Genomic DNA, 20320 nt, shown 5'->3' with positions numbered 1-20320 from the left:
TACAAGTATTGTAGCATCAGCCTCAACGAAGCACATTCCATATGTATCACATTACCAAAAGAATTTAGAAAAAATAATTCGTAAAAAGAAAAAAGTAGGCTTAAAAAAAGAGAGGTTAATAAAAGGTGGGTGGCTTATGTTTTTAAGAGACAACTAGTGGCGAGCTAGAGACATGGTGTGGCGTGGCACAGCTAGTGGCCGACAACGTTAATGTTTAATTTGGAGAGATTGCGATTGGAGGGGTATTTTACATTTTTTTTCTAATGTAAAACCTTATGGGCTTTATTGTTCGGTTTGGGTTAATCCAAACTAAAAAGTAAACTTAATTGGTTTTACTTTTTCAAGCCTTTCGGTTTTGAGGTTCAAACCGAACCAAATTGCAACCTGATATAAATTTCGGATTTGGTTTTATTCAATTCAACCTGGCTTAAATATCGACCCCTGTTTTTAGGTATGTTTTACAAATAGGAAATCATTCATATTCCTTGTGTTTACTTCAAAAATTTGAGTTTAGAAATTGGAATGGATAGTATGGGACTAGCTAAAATTGAGAATGGAGAATGCGAATGCCATTCTCATGAGGTGTTAGGCCATTTTGCCCCACTTTGTGATTGTGTCCCTATTACAAAATTAAATAGTAATAATATTAATTACTATAATAATATTATTTATAAATAATTGTTCGGGGATAAATTTGTAAGGTTATTTATGTTGGTAGAATTAGCTTAATTCAGAGGATAAAAAGTAGAAGCAAATAAAGATATTTTAGTGCCACAAGTGTATTTCCTAAATGTTAGCATCAATAAGTAAAAGTTCTTCATCTTTTAGCCTAAGAATAAAGAATCAATATGAAATCAAATTTATAGAAGTACCTAGCAGTAGAGGACAAACTTTTTTTTTTATTGGACAGTAGAGGACAAACTTAACATCTCTATATCTACCATCATCGAGCTGCCCATTCAACAAGCGCCATATGGAACATCATTTATAGTTTGGCCAATAAGCTCATTTGAATGAAATCTCCATAATATCTTCATTTAAAGAGGATTTAGCCAATGGAGAGATGTCATATTGCATAAAAGATGAAAGTGCCTCTAGAGCACCCAAGCTAGAAGTATTCACCTCAAGACACATGAATGGTTCTTTTTGGCCTTCTCTCTAACTCTTTCTTGAGACTTTAGGGTTGCTTCATCTTTTTTATCCACCATTTTAGGGTTTTTCCATTTCTAAAATCTTCATGGAAAATCTGAACCGTCTTACCTCCTAGCACATATAAGATTGTAAAAAGATATGTCGTCAAATTAAGAACGACTTTTTTACATAAAAAGTTGCCTCAGTTACTATAGTAGTAAGTTGGGATGAGACACATAGAATTACAACACAATTATATATATGGTCTATTGTCATGGAGCTTATGTAATTCTAAAGAATGTGTTGCCTTGATTAGGTCAAGATGAGGTCATATTAAGTAAGTTATTGGACCGACAGTGATATACTCCATTATCATGTAAACCTGCATTAAGCAAGATATGGACTTAGGCTCCATTTGGTACAACTTATTAAATAGAGCTTATAGCAGTAGAGTTTATAGGAGTAGAGCTTATACTAATAGAGTTTTTGGACAAAAAGTCATTGGGTGTTTGGTTGTCAATTAAAAAAGTACTTTTGAACCATTAAATTGTTTGGCTGTGTAAAACTAAAAGTGTTTTTTGTGTAATTAAATTACCAAAAAGGATATGTATTCATAATTATATAACATGTAACAAAATGCATTCAAGTTATCAATTAATAAGAAAAAATCAGTTCAATCACTTTTTTAATTTTCAAAATTAAAAATTGCATAATTGATATATACTCTCTCAAGTGTTGGGTATGTGTAGGGATTGTAAAATTAAAGTGCTGGTTATTTAAAAAAAAAAGAGAGAGAGAGATAAGTGAAGTAGCGGCAACAATATGTTTATATAACGGCAAAAATTTTCGTTGGGTAGGTTTTATACAAAGGGTATTATGTAATTAATGAAATATGTCAAGGATATTTTTGATAATATATATTTTTTGGAAAAGCTCTCTAACCTCTACTCCCAAAAGTTCAAATTTTGGACTTTTCCTATTAGAGGTAAATTAGTTTATTTAAGCTAAAAAAAACTCTACTAAAAAAATAACCAAACACCATAAAAATTTTTAAAAAGTGCTTATGAAATTAAATAAGCACTTATGGCTCTTAAATAAGCCATACCAAACAGGCTCTTAGCGCCTTGTTAAGGCAAGCTTATTAAAGCTCAAGTTAGGCACTTTGATAAGTGCCTAAACTACGATTTGTACAGTGAATAATTAAACATATACTCTTTATGAAAAGAGAATTCAGTATAATGCATGATTCATACCGCACGTGCATTTTGTGACCCATAAGAAAAATGAGTGAAGAATAGATAAATGAATCCTTACTTCCTCATTGAGTAAGTTCCTTTAAGATATAATGAGAACTCGGCTGCTATCCTTGGTCATCATCCAATATATTTTAAGATTAAAGATTAATGTTTGTCAATTTAGCATGTTATCTATAGCTATGACATTATGCAGCTTATGAAACATGTCTAAGAAAGAAGTTAGTCTAGCATTTTCAAAATATAAGTAGGATGGGAAGAATTATTGCTATTACATATGACTTATGTATTCACTGATTGACTAGTTATATAATTCACGTAAAGATAATTACAATTGTGGATACATAAAGCTCATGGAGTCAAGCATATCTTTTATTAAGAGATTAAGTATGCCTAGATCAAAGTAATGAAAATAAAATCGAGGATACACGATAAACAAATATATAATCTCTTATATTGGTTTACAATTGAAATTTCTAGCTATTTAAGCTCCAATTTATTACTCACGGGTCACATGTTGCATTTTCCCACATAGTAATACATTCAAGGTTTTAGGCCAAATTGCTTTCATTGCTGCATTTGTTTTGTCATCCCATCATGTGCAAGTGGTAGATGTTGGAATTGACACCCATGATGGGTTAGATCGGCCTAACATAAAGAACATCTAAAAGCTTCTTTAAATAAAGTTTCATATGACTATTTTAAGCTTAATCAGACTCTAAGAGTTTTGTAGTCTTTTGGTTGACTTCAATCACTCTCATTAGGTTCTATATAAACATACTTGTTTATCTAAAATATAAGTATGTGAGAAACCTAGAAATACATAAAACGTGTTAGAAAATATAGTGAGTAAAAAGTTAGTGAGCTCTTATAACGTCACTTGAGGGGATTTTATTTAATTATGATTATCTTTCGACCCTAAACATATAGTAGCATGAGGAATTTCCATAAATTTATCTTCTGTCTCTATAATAACATGATCACATTGTGATCCGCTTTCGCATTCATAGAACAAAAGATACAATTTTGGAACTCTTATTAATTGTATGTTGAATTTGCACGAAAGTCAACATAGTAAATTTATAATAGGTCATGTTTTCATTGTGAGTTAGAGAGATATATACAAAATATAATAGTCCAATAATCTCCAAAAAAGGCAATATAATCCCCACTTAACCACATCCACTAACCCACTACTAGATAGTATTTTATATTGTCTAAATAAAATAATTAATACAATAAAACTAAAATATAAATAAAATAATGTATTCGTGTCAAATTGACTTAGGAAGACTTAGTGCAAACACATAATATAAAGAAACAAAAGACACATTTTGATTGTTTCAATTCATTAAAGTCAATAAAGCAGTTCAATGAAAATGAAAATGAGATATTATGTGTTTACACTAAGTCTAACTTACATCAATTCTAAAGCATATATATTTACATACAATGTAGTTGCACATTCAATCATTTTCTCATCCCAAATTTTCATCTTAACAAAATTCTCGTCTATTGAACTGTTGCGGCTTTTTCTTCTCATTCTCGAAATAATAAATATGATGTTTTGCTTTAGTTTCAAAGGAGAGGACACTATAACTTTACTAGCCATCCCTACTCAACTTTGCCTCAAAAGGGTATTGAAACTTCCATTGACAACAATCTAAAGAGAAGAGATAAAAGTTCAAAGTCTCTTGTAGGTGCAATTGAAGTATCAGGCATTTTAATTATCATTTTCTCATAAAACTATGCTTCTTCAGTTAGTGTCTAGATGAACTTTTAAAAATCATGGAATGCAAGACCAATTATGGAAAGATTAGGAGTTTTGGGGATCATAATTTTTTTTAGATATTGCATGTTTCTTGAAAGAAGAGTGTAGAGACCATGTACTAATTTTTCTTGATGCCTATGACTTCTTTGCAGAAAATAAGATTACGTATTCTTATCGATAAGTCTCTTGTAAGGATACTCCCAATATAATAACAATGCATGACTTGTTCCAAGATATAGGAAGGGAAATTGTCCAGAAAGAATCAGTTTGATTGTATAGAAGAATGCAGTCCATTATGGCATCATAAACAAACATATTTATTTATGATGTTTTGATAAAAAATATAGTGAGCAAACAATAGCTTCTCAATTCTATCTTTTCCATGTTAGATTTATATTTGTCTTTTTTGTCTAATTTTTTTCTTTTTGAATAAAAGTAGAACTAGAATGGTTGAAAATGAATGGAAGAATTAATATGAATCTAGAATCAATGGAAGAATTAATATGAAGAAAAAGGCTATAGTTACAATGCAAGGATTAAAATCCCCTCTATAGTGCATAAGGTGTCTCTAAACCGTTAGATTAAGCTCATTTGAATGCAACGGTTGGGGTTTTGAAATTAAAAAAAAAAACAAAAACAAAAGAGTGAATAAAAACAAAAGGAAAACATCTTCTCATTCCCTTTGGATCTTAGCCACGAAATCATCTTCTTTCTCTCTCTGATCATAAAGCGAAAGTCTATTCTCTCTCCCTCTCGATCTCATGCTCCGTGTTTGGATAATAAAACAAAAGCCTTAGTCACTAAATCATCTTCTCTCTCCCTTTGGATCTCACGCTCTGCCTCGCTCTCACTCACTCTGCCACTCCTTCCGCTCCCACTCCCCTCTCGCTCTCATTGTTGCTGTTGGTGTTGATCCAACTCACACTACATTCCACCTTGCTCTCACTTTTGCTCCTGCGCCTGCTCTTAGTCCCGGTCCCAATCTTTCGTCTTCTCATCGAAGTTACTCAGCTTTAAACTTAGTCTTGTAAATTGTTAAAATTATTAGATTTATAAATTGTTAAATTTGGAGAAAATGATTTGTTAATGATGTAGTACAGAAATGTAATGCACACACTATGTTTGACAAAATGCCACATAGAATTATTTTATTTTTTATTTATCCTTTTATTATTCTAGGTTGCTTTTTTTTTTTACAAAATGTTGCACCTATGGTTTTTTATTTTTTATAATAATTTTATAATGAATAAATATTAGATTTGGTCTTTCGAGTGTGATAGTTTTGCGCAATAGGTTGGTGTATGCATTTGTTTGGTGCGATAGACATCATGAGTGCCTTTGTTTAGATGGTTATCGCACCTGTGGGCTGTGATTTGGTGCGATAGACGACTGTTGCGCTAAAAACAAGTAAAATATGTAGTAAATGTGTTCTTTATTAACTGCTTTCTTGTAGGTTTTACAAAAAAAACATAAAATTTGTTGATGGTGAGAGAAAAAAAAATCAAAAGAAAAATCAAAATCGTTGAAAAAGGAAGGATTGAATAAAAAAGTATGGATATATTATTTGAAAGTAAAGCTTATATTTACTTATGTATGCACTATATTTAAAGGTTTAATTTTTTTTATTAATGTAACTTTAAATATTGATTACAGTACAGCAGAATCAAAACGACTGAAGCTATTATGGGTTGAAAAGGTGGATAAAATGGTATGTAATCTAACTATGACTTTCTGAATGTTTCATTTTCTCTTACCTTAGATAATACGCCACTGAATTTATATATATTATCATTGTCACATGATAGATATTGCACAAAATTTGAAGAAACTAATCTTTGAGGAGAGGCGTCGATGAATGCTTAGTAATATGAATGAGATTTATGTTGTGCAAATTTTAATGTACTCGCAAGCGCACGAATCTATTGTAGTGTAGATCAATGGTGACGAGTGTCGATCCCACGAGGAGGTGGATTTTAATTATATATAGAATTAATTTTGTAAATGGGTGGTTGGAATTATGGTGGAAATGATTTGGAATATGCTAAAACTTAAATTAAAATGGCGAGAATAAATTCTAAAACTGGAATTGCAATGGAGAGAATAAATTGAAGAGAAAATCTATTAAATTGACGTACTTGGGTATCTGGATCCGTATCAACATGCATCATAGGCTAAATAATCCGTATTAATGTCAATTAAATCATGAGGGGGGAATCCACACCTCATGAACCACACTCTAATCAATATGGTGCTAAGGGCTTATCGTGCCAAATAATAATAACCTTGTACCAGAGGGCCGGTGAAACCAAGGCGGTACTAGACAAGATTAGTATTATTTGTCGACGAGAAGTCAAAACATTCACAAAAACTAGAGGGGAAGAGAAAATAAATTTACCAAATAAAGCCCATGACACATGTTGAGACTTCACCTTCAACCCAAGCTTGAAAGAAAATTAGCCACTCATAATTGAACTAGGGGCAAAATGGGAATTTATTAAAATACGAAGAAAATACAAGATGGAGAGGGAATTACAGAAAACAGAGTCCAAAAATGGATTCAGAGATATCAAATTAGGGGGGGGAGGCCCCTTTTTTATAGATACATGGAGTAAATCATGGCCATCGGATTAAAAACAGTTTGGACGCTCAGGATTGCGCCACGTCATCAGTCAACAGTCCACGGTTTGACCACGCGGATGAACAGTAACACGGTTTGACCCGACTTTGAACAGTAACGCGGTTTGACCCGGATGAACAGTAACGCGGTTTGGTTGAAAATAATCCTGTGTGATGCATGCACCGTACGCGAGATTTTTCGTCCACTGATATGCTGCCACGTCACCATCAACAGTACATAAGAATTTTAGTCCAACAGGATCGTGACACCTCATCAGTCAATGCCACATCATCGGTCAATGCCACGTCATCATCCGTCTATGTGAACAGTGTCGTGAACGGTAACGTATACAGTACCGTACACGTGAATAGTACCGTACATGTGAATAGTGCCATTTTTCCTTTTATGCTCCTCCTAAGGTTTTCGACCGTCCTGAGTTCAAAAGTGATGTCCGTTTTGCCGTCTGATCTCTCCTTTATTGTGAAATGACTATAATGCCCCTAAAATACATAAAATACTTAATTAAAATAAAACACATGTAATTAAATCACAAGAAGGTTAAATATATAAAAGTAAGGGTTGTTAGTAAGACTTAAAATGTAAAATGACGGTTTTCTCCTTTATAAATATGCATTTTCTAACACTCAACAATTTATACCTCAGATGTTGGTGAAAATAGTGGAGCGAGTAAAAATACTGAGGAATTTGATGAGGACAAGGCTGATGGTGGCAACCTTCTATCTCGATGTCGTGTAGCCTCTTTCTTAGAGGTGGTTTCCTCTTTTTCAAGTGATCAATAAGCAGTAGTAAAAGAAATGGGCTTTGGAAATCTACTTAACCTAAAATGTGGGCGCTTAAGACAAGAGTTATGTACATCATTAATTGAACAATGTGATATAGCCAGGCAAAGTATAATTCTACATGGGAAAGAATACAATTTAAGCCCTACAATGTTTGCAACTATAATGGGGGGTTAGAGATAGAGGCACACGAGTGGATTTAAATGACCAAGCTATTGATATAATTGATTTGCGTACAATATGTAACAGTGGACCCAAAGAAATTCATATAGCAGATGTGATAAAAAGGCTAATGAATAATTCAAGTTCTGATGATGAATTTAAGATACTTTTTACTCTTTTGTGTTGGGAACTATATTATGTCCCACAAGGGCAATATACATTAATCCATTGTATCTTCATATACTGAATGATACAAATTCTATTGGAGAAAAAAAATTGGACTAATTAGAGCTTTATTTTTTATGGGAAGGTGTGCAAAAACTTAAAGAAAATAAAGTGAGCATCTTTAGTGGCTGCGTTCTTTTCTTAAAGGTTTGTTTAATATAAAAAATAAATTGTAACTTGCTTCTTGTATTTTAGTTATTTCAGTTCATGACATATGTACTTTGCCATTAATGCATAGTTGTTCTACTTTTCTTCTATTGTATATGATCGATCTTTTATGAATAGAACAATATGTCCTATCAGTATATGGAATAATGATGAGATTCGACGATTCTTGAAATGACAAAAAAAACTTGGTGGCATCAAAAGCAATACGGTATAAAATACGTGCATACTACTTTAATGAAATCGATTTACTATATTTTAGACTAAATTATTATTATTTTATGAATTATTTCAACTTTCAATGCGTTAGTATGATCGTCTTTATAAGCCTCAACAGACAGAACCTCTTAGGCAGAATAATGTTAATAATGATGTTTTTTAATTACTAATTGAAAGGTTTAAGGCATTCTTCGACCAAAACAAAGAGTCATTCCTAACCCTTGAACTCAGACTGGAAAACATAGAAATATTATTAGGTGAATTGATATCAAATTATCATGGAGGATCAACCAAACAACCATTTACTCCTGCTCCACCTTCAAATCCGAAATATCAAAATCCTACATCTCTGGATGGAAAAATAATGTCAAAAGCTGAAGGAAAAATGATTTTGGTTAGTGAGGATGACTCTGTGGATTGTAGAGTGAAAGCAAGTTTACGAGTCTTTGATGCCATGTTGGGCTGTATTGGGACTATTGCACAAGTTAGCAAAACTCCACTTGATTCATTTCAATTTGATGGAAGCCATGTTTTTAATCTAACACCGCTACCCCAAGAGAAAGGAGAGGTTTGTCTATGCGATCTTTAATTGTAATTTGATTTTAATGATAATAATGATAACAAATTAATTTTGAGCTTGGACTTTTATAGAATTTGGCCGCACCAATTAACACTAAGCAAGAGTTCTAAACCTCCATTAATATCAATATACCAGTAACATAACCAGAAAGGAATAGAAGGCCTGGACAATACCAACTTTCCCCTTATGATAAAGTGTTGTGGAGAGCAAAGATTTTAAAGCTAGTCCTTTCCACATAAATAATCCTTTTTCTCTTCACCAATTGAAGCTCATTCAACATGCATTTGATAGAGATACTAACACAAGGTACTTGTGGTTTATATGAATTTGTATTTTTTATTTTCCTGTACATATGTCTTGATTACCTAACATTTTATTACTTATTTGTGTTTTCAATGAAATCATTATGTCTACTGATGATCAATTTATCTTTAGACATATTTTTATGAACTTTTTGCCTAACACAACTGTGAACGAAGAGGTATGCGGTGTATTACTACTAACTTTACATACTATATGTTTGAATGTCTTATTGTTGCTGAATATTAAATTGTCATTTATTAACTATTGTTTTAGGTTCTTACCATGATAGCAGATCACCTCATACTTTGTGAACAAACTAAGGATGAACTAATAAACTGGTATTTACTAACACTAGATGCAGTAAGTATCTAGTACTATTGTTTTCATGTGAATTGAAATTATTGTTTATCTATAATAATTTTTCAAACATTACTCTCTACAACAATTTTTTTTCAATGAGTTATTTACTGATATATCACTTGTTTACTTATTATTCTTTATAGTAATCAGCACTTACGGTTGGAGTTGACGTAGATGGTTTTGCACATGCAACTAGTGTTGGAAAACCTTTTATGCCAGACTTTCGAAGATGCCAAAAGGTTACTTTCTAAACGGGGTCAATAAAATTGACCCTCTCTATGAATCAAATCGACCCACTTTTAGACATAATACTTGTAACATGTGTTATGTTCATGATATAGTGCAAGTTTGGAGTTTCATGAATGTCTAAATGTAACACGGGACTCAATTAAAATCTATTTAGAATTCGGATCAATTAAAGTCTATTTACAACTCAAACAAAAAAACAAACGCCGCCTTAATGTCTTTTATTTAAAACTTAGATCTCCATGATCATTTTTCTAAATCTTAGATGTGTAAAGATAATTTTTCTTAATATAAAAAAACTTATTTAATTCTCATATTTTGATATTAGTGTATGTTCAGTCCTTGTAATTTTAAACTATTGATTATAACATCATTTTCGTTAAATTATTGATTACCCTGCCATTACTTTTTGTTCTTTTTAACTTACTTTGTAATATTACATTCTTACAAAAAAGTTTCGTTTCTATTTTTTAAACATTAATACGAAACTAAATAACCAAGAAGAGATAAAAAAAAGAATACATATTAGTTTTGTGGACCATTCTGTTGAGAAATTAATATATTAATTTTTTAATTAATGTCCAAAAACAATGGTAATTTAATATTTTTACAATAATAACTTTTTCAGACATACATAAGCTTACATAAAAATTTATATATCCTTTTGTTTTTATTTTTTGAATTAAATTGATAATTTATTTTTTTAATGTAAAAAAAAAATATTATAAAAGGATAATAATCTAAAAGCAAGCTAAAAAAATAATATTAAGGGTATCAATAGTTCAATGACCAAAATGTTTTGAGGGCTTTTTTTTTTTTTTAAATACTGAGACTAATGAACTAATCTCAAAATATAACTAACTTTTACCTTTTCATAATTACAGCCGTTTAAGCTACATCTTAATACCATACCAAACAGGCCTAACTAATAATTATTGATATAAAGCCATCGTGATACGAAAGTTAATTGAGAGGGCAAAATATCAATAAACGCACGATTGGAATGAGTTTTTATACTTTTTCCAATTCCAGGAGTATTTTGTAAGCTAAGCAAGCTACAAGTCTAAAACACAGATATTGGCTCGCTTTTGATAGGCTAATAAAGATTGCTAATTGTCACACACTTGATAAACTAAACTCGTAAGTAATCCAATAAGGCTTGGCCTAGTGTGGGCTCATAAGTTCGAATCCCACGTACACAAATTTAGGTAGAGGTATGGAGCAAAATAGCAAAATTTCAATTTGATCTAAATAGACTAAAAAACGTATGTAATAAAACAATACTACATTCTAAGCAACACCCTAATTAAAAATTTAATGAGATCATAAGTTCCCAACATTAATGCTAATTAACCAAAGTGATCATGTGCAGTTAGTAACTTTTGTTTTAGGCAAAGATTGGTTGAAGCAAATAATTTTAAAATCATTATTTTCATTTTTGTTTAATTACAAGTAGAGAAATTATATTCATTTCACTTCCTTTTTTCTTCAAAACCAAGCACAAAATTGAGGAATCATTCAAGTCACAAATTTTCACACAAAGTAAAAAGGCCTATCAATAAAAGGAAAAGCCAATTAGCCAAAGGATGAAACAACCAAAATTCCACCGTCAACAAATGAACAAACAAAACAAAACCAAACCCGGTTCATCACATAGTCCAAACCAGCCGGTCCAAATTAACCTCATGCACCAGGAGCTGCATCCTTGACTTTACTCTGCAAATACCCACCATACTCCCTAGCATAGTCCTTCACATGACTGGCAGTGTCATAAATCCGGCTCCTCGCGTAATCAAACCGGTTCGAACCGGGCGGGTGCATTCCGTTAAAGTACCTGTACATCCAAGACAAACCGGCGAGGACCGCGACGCCGAACCCACAAACGGATAAGAACCCAGCAACCGCTATGAAGAGAATTGTTCCAATGGGGACCCAAATGGGGCTAGAGAGTATAAGCAACGGCGCGAAGAAGATCAGGCCGAGGATTGTTGCGGTGACGGTCAAGCCGATGAGGAGAAGAAGAATCGAACCGGATACGAAAAGGGTTAAAAAACCAATGAGTTGGCTCGAGTTCGGTGCATGGGTTTGAAACCTGCGTAGCAAGGAGTTGCTGCTGTTGATGTTTGAATTGTTTAGTCTCGAGGAAGGTCTCTGGTGGATGGTAGGGTTTCGAACGTCAGACATGTTGCTTTGGTTTTTTTAAAGTGTTTTTTTTGGTTTTGTTGGTTGGTTTATGATTGTGAACCATGAAGAGGTGATAAATTGTGGAGCGGGGAAAGTTGGGGGACAGGTGTAGTGTTTGATGCATGCACTGGGACACGTGGAGGGTAGGGAGGGTTTGAGCATTCCTAGATTGAGGGTTTGCGTTATGGTGGACTCTTTCTGACTTGACTTTTTCTTTATATTTGCGGGCGAGTTGATTTGGTGGTGTTGTGGCGAGTAACGATGATCGAAGAGTTTGATCGGTGTTTATTGATCGTCCGATCTGACATATCAGCAAGAGTTCATAAGGGAGTACTTGTAGCCAAGAGTGAAGCTTGGTATTCTTGTTAGTGTTTCATAAGTCCATGTCAATTGTCATGAATAGTGCGTGTATGATATAAGGGTCCTGCTGTAAGCCTGTAACTTAGCAAATAGCACTTGCCATCGATTATTTTATCAAATTAGGGATAAAAATTGATGAGTTCCACTTCGGTCGACTGGAGACACCGATAACAGATATTAATTATTAAATATTATTATGAAGAAGTAGTGAGCGGAGATTTTAATGGATATTATATAAAACTAGTTAGATGAATGTTAAAACCTACACGTTTGGGCCGGAAAATGTTGCATGATTAGAAAGAATGAGTTGGACCTGAGCTATGAGCTCGGATCGTCAGAAAAACGACGGCGTTTGAGGAAGCTAGAGCTCATAGCGACAAATCGCGAGTCATATTAAATTCCCTCGTTCATTAGGTTCTTGCTGGGGCACATCTCAATTAATTATTTACGAGTAAATAAATATACATATGTTAAAAATTGAATGGTTTGAGAGAGTATATTCCGAAGTACCTAGACACATTGATTGAGCTACCACCTAGCAACAACAAAAATGGTGGATGAGTACAAACGGCAAAGGGTTCTCATTTCGATGTCGGCGTCACGTACTATTTCAGAATCCCAGTCCAGTGGCAAGCGAGAGAATCAAACGAGTAAAGTATTCCTACTGTATTTTAACTTCCATCCACGTAATGAGAATAAAGTTTTATCTCTCTTAGTGGTGGGGTCTATGTTTCGACTTCGCTGAATCGATGCTGCTACTTTTTCGTACGCCTGTTTAATTACTCAATCTTAAATTTCTAATTTCCTATTAAATTCCCACTTGAAATTATTATTTTTAGAATATTACTGTTTAAATGATAAAACGAAATTACGTTAATATCATAAATAATGATATAGGTTTTTTTTTCAAAATAAATAAGTAAATAAATATTTTATCCATATTTTTTAGAAATTAAACATCTATTTAATTATAAATATGTAATTGATTTCAATTTTTTTTTTCAACTGAGGTAACGTATTTCCATAAACAGTAATAAAAGAATAAAAAAAGAAAAATCTCTTTCCGCAAAGCAAAATATTCTGAAATTCGTTTTATCGTCGTTTTGATTCCTCAAACCCTAAAACCATCCAATTTCCGATTTCACGTCCAATAATTTCCCAAAAAAAAAAAAAAGCTTGGTGGCGACTGGACACCACGCTCAATGGACGCTCGTCGCGTTTCGCAAGTCGTGCCCAAAGTCCGGCAGGTGGGCTTCGTGACTCATTCGGATCCGAACCCGCCCCCGCAGGCAAGTCGGACACAGTCAGTCCCCATTGAGTCGAACTCGGGTACTCCTTCCGATTCTCCCGACTTCTCGCCCGTCATGATTCCGCCGCCACGTCACCACTCAGAAAACCTTTCTCACCTCCGTTCCGCGGCCGTGGCAGTGCCGGAGTCCTCGTCCCGTCGTCCAATGTGGGATGACCGCGTCGCGGTAGTCGGGAGCTACAATCCGGGGAATTCGTTGCTTGGACAACCGGTTTCGCCGAATTCTTCGGAGGTTAATTCCGAGGCTTCAACGACTTTGGGCTGGTTCGGTAGGAACAGTTCCGGGAAATTCTCGGCGGGTTCGAGTTTTCCTGGTGGCGGTTTTGACTTGACCACAGTGAAAATGGAGAATTTTACCCAATTGGAGGGTAAAAAACCCGAAGCTGTTCCTGGTAATGTGTAATTTTATAGTATTTGTTCATAATCAGAAGTAAATTTAAATTAAACTATTTTGTTTGGTAACAAATTTGATGGTTAAATTTTATTGTATATTTAATTAAAAAATATAATGAATGGGATCAAGAAGAGATATAGAGAGTATGAAAGCGACTATGTTTTGGGTTTGTGGCAGGGTATGTTTGGGATTGGGTTGCCGGCTGCAGCTTTTTCAAACACTTGCTTTGCTTTCAAAGTAGAAGCACATATCCTATCTGTGTTTAGTTGCATAGTTTCTATTGGCAATTGCGTGGAATTTATGGTTCTGATTTAAGTAAAGAAGGTATTCTCTGTGGTGGTATTAGTGTTTTGGGATTCACTAAAATTCTTAGGTTGTTGAATGGTGCTGGTTGTACTTGGGAGGCTTTCTTATCATATGAAAAGGTTTTCTTTTTTATGTGATTAAAACATCTAGCATTGCAGAAAGAGGCGGAGGGGCTGCTGTGGAAGTGCATAATGAAGTATCGAGTTCAACAGCAAAAGCAAAAACAACAAAAGCTGAAAGGCGTGCAATGCAAGAAGCTCAAAGAGCTGCCAAAGCTGCTACAAAAGGTTCAAACAGCGATCTTATCTTTTCTTCATCTTTTGAATGTTTGGACTGATACGTGAAGTGTTAAAATTGATGATTATTAGAATTTAAACTGGATATATATAGTTTTTTTGCCCTTTAAAAAGGAAAAGATTTGTAATTTTGGTTGAAATAAAAAGAATGGAATGAAGTTCAGAATGCACAATTTATAAAAAAGAATGATTTTCCTTTTTATTTTTTATTAAGTATTTAGACAAGAAGTCTAAATATTTTAGGGGTTTTTTCTTTGTGTGCCCCTTGGTCACATTTTGTAATTATTGTTCTTATTAATACTAGTTTCTTTGTTTCCTATCAAAAAAAGAAAAAAATGGCATTTAGACAAGAAGTCTTGTTTTTTTCTGTATGTTGAATATGCTTTTTACTGTAAGACATAAGAGAGATTGTGCTTCTGCTCATGCTTTTGGGTGGCAGGTCAAAATGCCTTCAGTTGCATAGTTTCCGTTGGTAACTGTGTGAAATTTGCGATATGTTTTAGGATGATAGAATGAATATTTTCAGGATTGAGATTATGAAACATGTTTAAAGGATTTCTGTAAACATGCAAGACTGCCAATAGTGAGCAACAAAGCTAGCTAAAGGAGGCATTTGTGAAGTTGTAATAATGTTTGAGGATTCACTTAGATTCTGAGGTTGTAGCTGGTGTCTGTTTGTATTTTGAAACCTTTCTTATCATATAGAAGTTTTTTTTTTTTCCCGTGTCTTTTACAATGTTTTAAACACCACAGGAAAAGGTGGAGGAGGTGGTGTGGAAGTGAATAATCGAGAGTCAAGTTCAAACACTCTGAAAGCAAAAACAACTAAAGCTGAACGACGTGAAACGCAGGAAGCTCAAAGAGCTGCCAAAGCAGCTGGAAAAGGTTCAAAAGTGATCTTTATGTTCTTTTCAGTATTTGAAGCCAAATTCTGCTAGTAGTAGTAAGTTTCTTTGGATTTAAATAACAAAATTCTTACTGTTTTCATTTTTAAATTGCTCAGTGAGAGGTACAGGCAATTTTATTGCTATGTGCTTGTATTCCCTTTGCTGGTTTGCTATCTGAAGAATTCTCTTTTAAGGGGCCTCCTTTACTGCTACTATGTTTGATCCATAGTTTGCTCTCTTCTACATTGGTACCAAAAGAAAAAAAAAAAAAGATCTTTTCTTATTTTTATCTCAAGATAAAATAAAATTCGAAATTGCAACCAATAGGTTGTACTAATTTATGCTAAACTAATGCTGGAGTATAGGCAGGGAGTTGGTCCTTCATAAAACATTTTTGTTATTATTAAGGTGGCCTTTTTTCTTTCGGGTCTGAAATTTGGATAAAGCTGAATTAGTCTGAATTTTAGATAGAGCTAAATTTCTAAATCTAAATGGACATGTTTATTTTTGTATAATAAGCATTAAGTTTTTTTTTTTAACTTAAAAAATCTGAAATCAACACCTTTACATTTGTGCCCTTGCAAATTTTAAATGTTAAATAAATAATAAATATCTCAATGAACATAAATAAGATTTTATCATAACATATATCATGTTCAAGTGAATATCTCCCTTTACTATTTTAAATTAGAATATATTAATCAATTTTATTGTAATTTATGATGTACCATATGGAAAAATATTCATAAAAATTTGTAAAGATAAATAATGCTAATTTGAAGAATATAAACAGATAAAAATAATAACAGTCTACTACTTGTTTTGGTCTAACTCTATTGATAATTAAATAAGAATATTGATAAGAGAAAAATTATAGAGGCTATTGACTCTTTCTTTGTATTAAAGTGGAGCCATCAAGATTACAAAAGATGAAGGTACTTGTGGAAAACTTTGCCATCATATTAACTGATATAAAATCTAATCATAGGCTTATTAAATAAAATTGTAATTCGTAAATAACCTTTAACTGAATTGGTGGTAAAGCCTTTGTTTGATAACAATACTATATTATCACAAGTTATGGAGATGAATAATAATGCTAATTAGTAAGTTTATGTAAGGATGAAAATAAACTAATTAGATAGGGATTATTTGGAGAATATCTTTTAATGATGCCATTTAGAATTTTTCGATTATGCAAAAAACCAAAAAAATTTGGCTTAACGACTTAATGACTGAAAATTTTCGTTAAGTTGAAAAAATAAAAAACAGAATTAATGACTCAACTAATTGAAAGTAAGTCAATTAAGTCATTAAGTTAAAAAACAAACGCCCCCTATTTCCATGAAATTTGAAGACAAATTTTGGCATATCCATGTTCTGCATTTTCCTCATTCATGGTGTTTTTTACAGCTCAAGGAAATAAACCTGTTGCTGCGGCTGGGGGAGCAGGCCCTGGTAATATTCTGAGGCAGCCTTCACAAAACAGAGATGATCCTGCAGTTGGATCCACAATTGCTGGTTCTGACAGGAGAGGAGGCGATCGTCCACCAGAGAGAGAGAGGAAGAAAGACGTTCCCCCTCCACGCATGCAGTTTGATGATCAGGGTCGAGTGAACAAGTCCAAAAAACGTGCAGTGTTCAATCAACCTGAAGCTAAAAACAGAGTTGAGTTATTCCGGCATCTACCTCAGTATGAACATGGATCACAGCTTACTGATCTTGAATCTAAATTTTTAGAACTTGATTCAATGCATCCAGCTGTTTACAAGGTACTACTTATGGTGAAATGATTGCTTAATCTAGCAGTCAAGTTGTAATTGAAACATGGTTATTCATATTCTGATCATTAATCGAGCTTGTCACCAGTCAATTACTGGCATGACGAGTGAGTGTGTGTATGCAAATAGATTCATTTTTAAATTAATAAACTGTAATTATCTATCCTCATTCTGTATGAGCTGTCGAAGTTCTCTGAAATTTAGTTCTAGATGTGTTCAAGCATGTATCTGGCAACTATGTACTTTACACTCATACCTCGATGTCAAATATGTCTATAGCTTATATTCCTGTGTTCTTTTCACATGAAGGCATCAGGCCTGGGTAGTAGTTAAATGTATGTCGACTCACTTTGCAACATCCTAGTGCAGATATTACTCCTTGGTTTACTTGTCTTTGGGACTTAGTATTGATGATTTTCCTTTTTCCAGCCACGGTTAAATGCCATTTTTTGGACCTTTTTTAATGAACAAAATTAGGGTTGAATTATTATACTAAGTTTTAAATAAGTTGGTATTGTTACAAAAAAAAAAATTTATTGTACCGTGTGACGTCTGTTGCCAATCGTCACCTTTTTTCGTGAATCTTATTCATATCTTGTCAATGTCAAATTTTGTTTCAGCTGATTCCTTGTCTAATATGCGACAGCTTGTGAAGTTTACATGAAATGAAATTTATTGGGTTCTCATGTATTGGAGAACTAGATTTAAAGTATGTGCTAATATAACATAGAATATATATAATCTCCTACTTCCTAAATATAATTAAGATGCCCTTAGTGCCTGAAAACACTGTGAATTAGTTATGAATTCTTCTGTTCATTGATGTCACAATAAACTGTCAGGTTGGAGTGCAGTATTTGGCAGGAGATGTTACTGGGGGCAATGCTCGTTGTATCGCAATGCTTCGAGCATTTCAGGAAGTCATTAACGACTACTCTACGCCACCAGGAAAAACACTTGTTAGAGATTTAACAGCAAAAATCAGTAGTTATGTCTCATTTCTGATTGAATGCCGGCCACTTTCTATGAGCATGGGAAATGCTATCAGATTTCAGAAAAGTCGTATTGCCAAGCTACCTTTAACTCTTTCTGAAACAGAAGCAAAGGCTGCCCTGTGTAACGATATCGATCGTTTCATAAATGAGAAGATAATACTTGCTGATAAGGTGATAGTTAGACATGCTGCTACAAAGGTCAGGGATGGGGATGTTCTTCTCACTTATGGATCATCATGTGTTGTTGAGATGATTCTATTATATGCCCACGAACTTGGGAAACAGTTCCGTGTTGTGGTGGTAGACTCGCGTCCAAAGCATGAAGGCCAAGCATTACTTCGTAGACTGTTGGCAAAGGGCTTAAGTTGTACATATACTCATATAAATGCTGTTTCTTACATTATGCATGAAGTTACACGAGTTTTTCTGGGAGCTTCCTCGGTTTTGTCTAATGGAACTACATATTCAAGGGTTGGGACTGCCTGTGTTGCAATGGTTGCTCATGCATTTCGTGTTCCTGTACTAATCTGTTGTGAGGCATACAAATTTCATGAGAGGGTACAGCTTGATTCGATCTGCTCAAATGAACTAGGTATGCTTGTTTTGGTGCTTGTTAGATAATTTTTTGCTTTCAAAGTGACTGCATTGATACATCTTCTAGTTACTTGCAGGTGATTCAAATGATATTGCAAGAGTACCTGGGAGACCAGATGTGAATTCTATGGATAATCGGACCAATGAGAAAAATCTCCAATTTCTCAATTTAATGTAAGTTTTTAGATATTTTATCAAGTAGAAGAAAAACGTAAAGTGTAAATCTTTTATCTATTGATTTTGTACTCACTTGTGTCCGCACGATGCTAACAGGTACGATGCTACTCCTTCAGAATATGTTTCTATGATTATCACAGATTATGGCATGGTAAGTCACATCGATAAAAAATGTTCTCCTTTTTTTTTTGGCTTTTTTAGTAGTATGTTAGAGAATGTTTAATGTCTGTGCAGAAACAACACTATCTATGGACAATAGTTGAGAATAAATTAGCAAACAGTAGAACTTTAAGCTACTAAATTATAAGTACCAAATAGGTAAGAACTTTAAGCTACTAAATTATATGTACCAAATAGGGAGTACAAGTGTGGAATATATATCTTCAACGTTTCATGTTAGCTTTCTTTTACTAGATTGTTCCAGCTAGCAGGTGCTTTGTATTATGATTTATTCATGGTGGTAGGACTTGGCAAATTTATAGCTGCTTGAGATTTCTTTAATTGTTAGTTTTCTTATGTGCTTCTTCTTCTCTTCCGTAGATCCCGCCCACCAGTGTGCCTGTCATTGTACGCGAGTATCGAAGGGAGTATTTGTTGATATAAAATATTCATTCATCATTGGATTTTAACAGATAAACAGTGTCTATTCGTGCTTCAGTTCTCACAATTACCGGCAGGGGATTGTATGCACTGGATAACAGGACTTAATTCTTCAACTCTTGCACTAGAAACTCTCATTACTCGTCAAATTAGCTTGAATTTTATAGCCTTTGGTGAATATAATAAAGTGAAGAGAGTGATATTTCACCTCTTCTGTCAATTTTGGTTTGGAGGTGCTTCATTTTTATCTCATAGTTCACTATTATCTTGTATATATTGCACTCCGCTTTGCAAAATTTCTCTCTAATTTTGTTATTATTATTATTATTTATTTAGTCTAAGAGCAACCCAATCTCTTATTCACACATGTGAGCGGAGTTTGAACCATAGGTCTTTTATTTTCAACATAAGAAATTTTATCATCTCAATTAAATAGCACCCACACTCTAATAGGGTAATTTTTGGATACCTTCCTTGAGGTTTGTCCTTACTACACTTGGAAAGAATATATGCATATATTGACATATAGCACCCCTGAACGTTTATAAGGGTTGGGATACCGTTTGGTAGTTAAGGACAATAACGTAATTATAAATTTTAAATTT

At 33.5% G+C, this 20320-nt stretch overlaps 2 protein-coding genes across 3 annotated transcripts; one reads left to right on the top strand and one right to left on the bottom strand.

Annotated features, from left to right (window-relative positions):
* Positions 1-11307: 11307 nt before the first annotated feature.
* On the bottom strand, positions 11308-12221 carry LOC18048319 (oleosin 1). The gene has a single exon (XM_006440841.2). It carries the CDS (start codon positions 12014-12016, stop codon positions 11516-11518), a length of 501 nt encoding a protein of 166 aa, XP_006440904.1. The 5' UTR covers positions 12017-12221; the 3' UTR covers positions 11308-11515.
* Positions 12222-13396: 1175 nt separating this feature from the next.
* Positions 13397-19943, top strand: LOC18048318 (translation initiation factor eIF-2B subunit delta). 2 transcript variants are annotated; one of them, XM_024188644.1, is made up of 9 exons: positions 14001-14077; positions 14257-14403; positions 14544-14672; positions 15435-15566; positions 16982-17340; positions 18192-18936; positions 19016-19112; positions 19212-19266; positions 19656-19943. In XM_024188644.1, exons 3-9 carry the CDS (start codon positions 14633-14635, stop codon positions 19716-19718), a joined length of 1491 nt encoding a protein of 496 aa, XP_024044412.1. In that variant the 5' UTR covers positions 14001-14077; positions 14257-14403; positions 14544-14632; the 3' UTR covers positions 19719-19943. The 2 variants fall into 2 exon arrangements, with proteins under 2 accessions (XP_006440903.1, XP_024044412.1); XM_006440840.2 differs by lacking the exon at positions 14257-14403 and having other exon boundaries at positions 13397-14077.
* Positions 19944-20320: the final 377 nt, after the last annotated feature.

Source organism: Citrus clementina, unplaced genomic scaffold, assembly GCF_000493195.1.
Source record: "Citrus clementina cultivar Clemenules unplaced genomic scaffold, Citrus_clementina_v1.0 scaffold_3, whole genome shotgun sequence".
In the NCBI taxonomy this organism is placed as follows: Eukaryota; Viridiplantae; Streptophyta; class Magnoliopsida; order Sapindales; family Rutaceae; genus Citrus; species Citrus x clementina.
Note: the sequence above shows the minus strand (reverse complement) of the source record. Positions and strands in the feature narration are given on the sequence as shown.

What these genes read in the sequence shown, in the direction of transcription:
- LOC18048319 (XM_006440841.2), bottom strand. Translation starts at nt 12,016, where the DNA reads ATGTCTGACGTTCGAAACCCTACCATCCACCAGAGACCTTCCTCGAGA.
- LOC18048318 (XM_006440840.2), top strand. Translation starts at nt 13,579, where the DNA reads ATGGACGCTCGTCGCGTTTCGCAAGTCGTGCCCAAAGTCCGGCAGGTG. An exon ending in TGCCAAAGCAGCTGGAAAAG is followed by an intron (nt 15,567 to 16,981) that starts GTTCAAAAGTGA and finishes TGTTTTTTACAG; the next exon opens with CTCAAGGAAATAAACCTGTT. An exon ending in TTATCACAGATTATGGCATG is followed by an intron (nt 19,267 to 19,655) that starts GTAAGTCACATC and finishes TCTCTTCCGTAG; the next exon opens with ATCCCGCCCACCAGTGTGCC.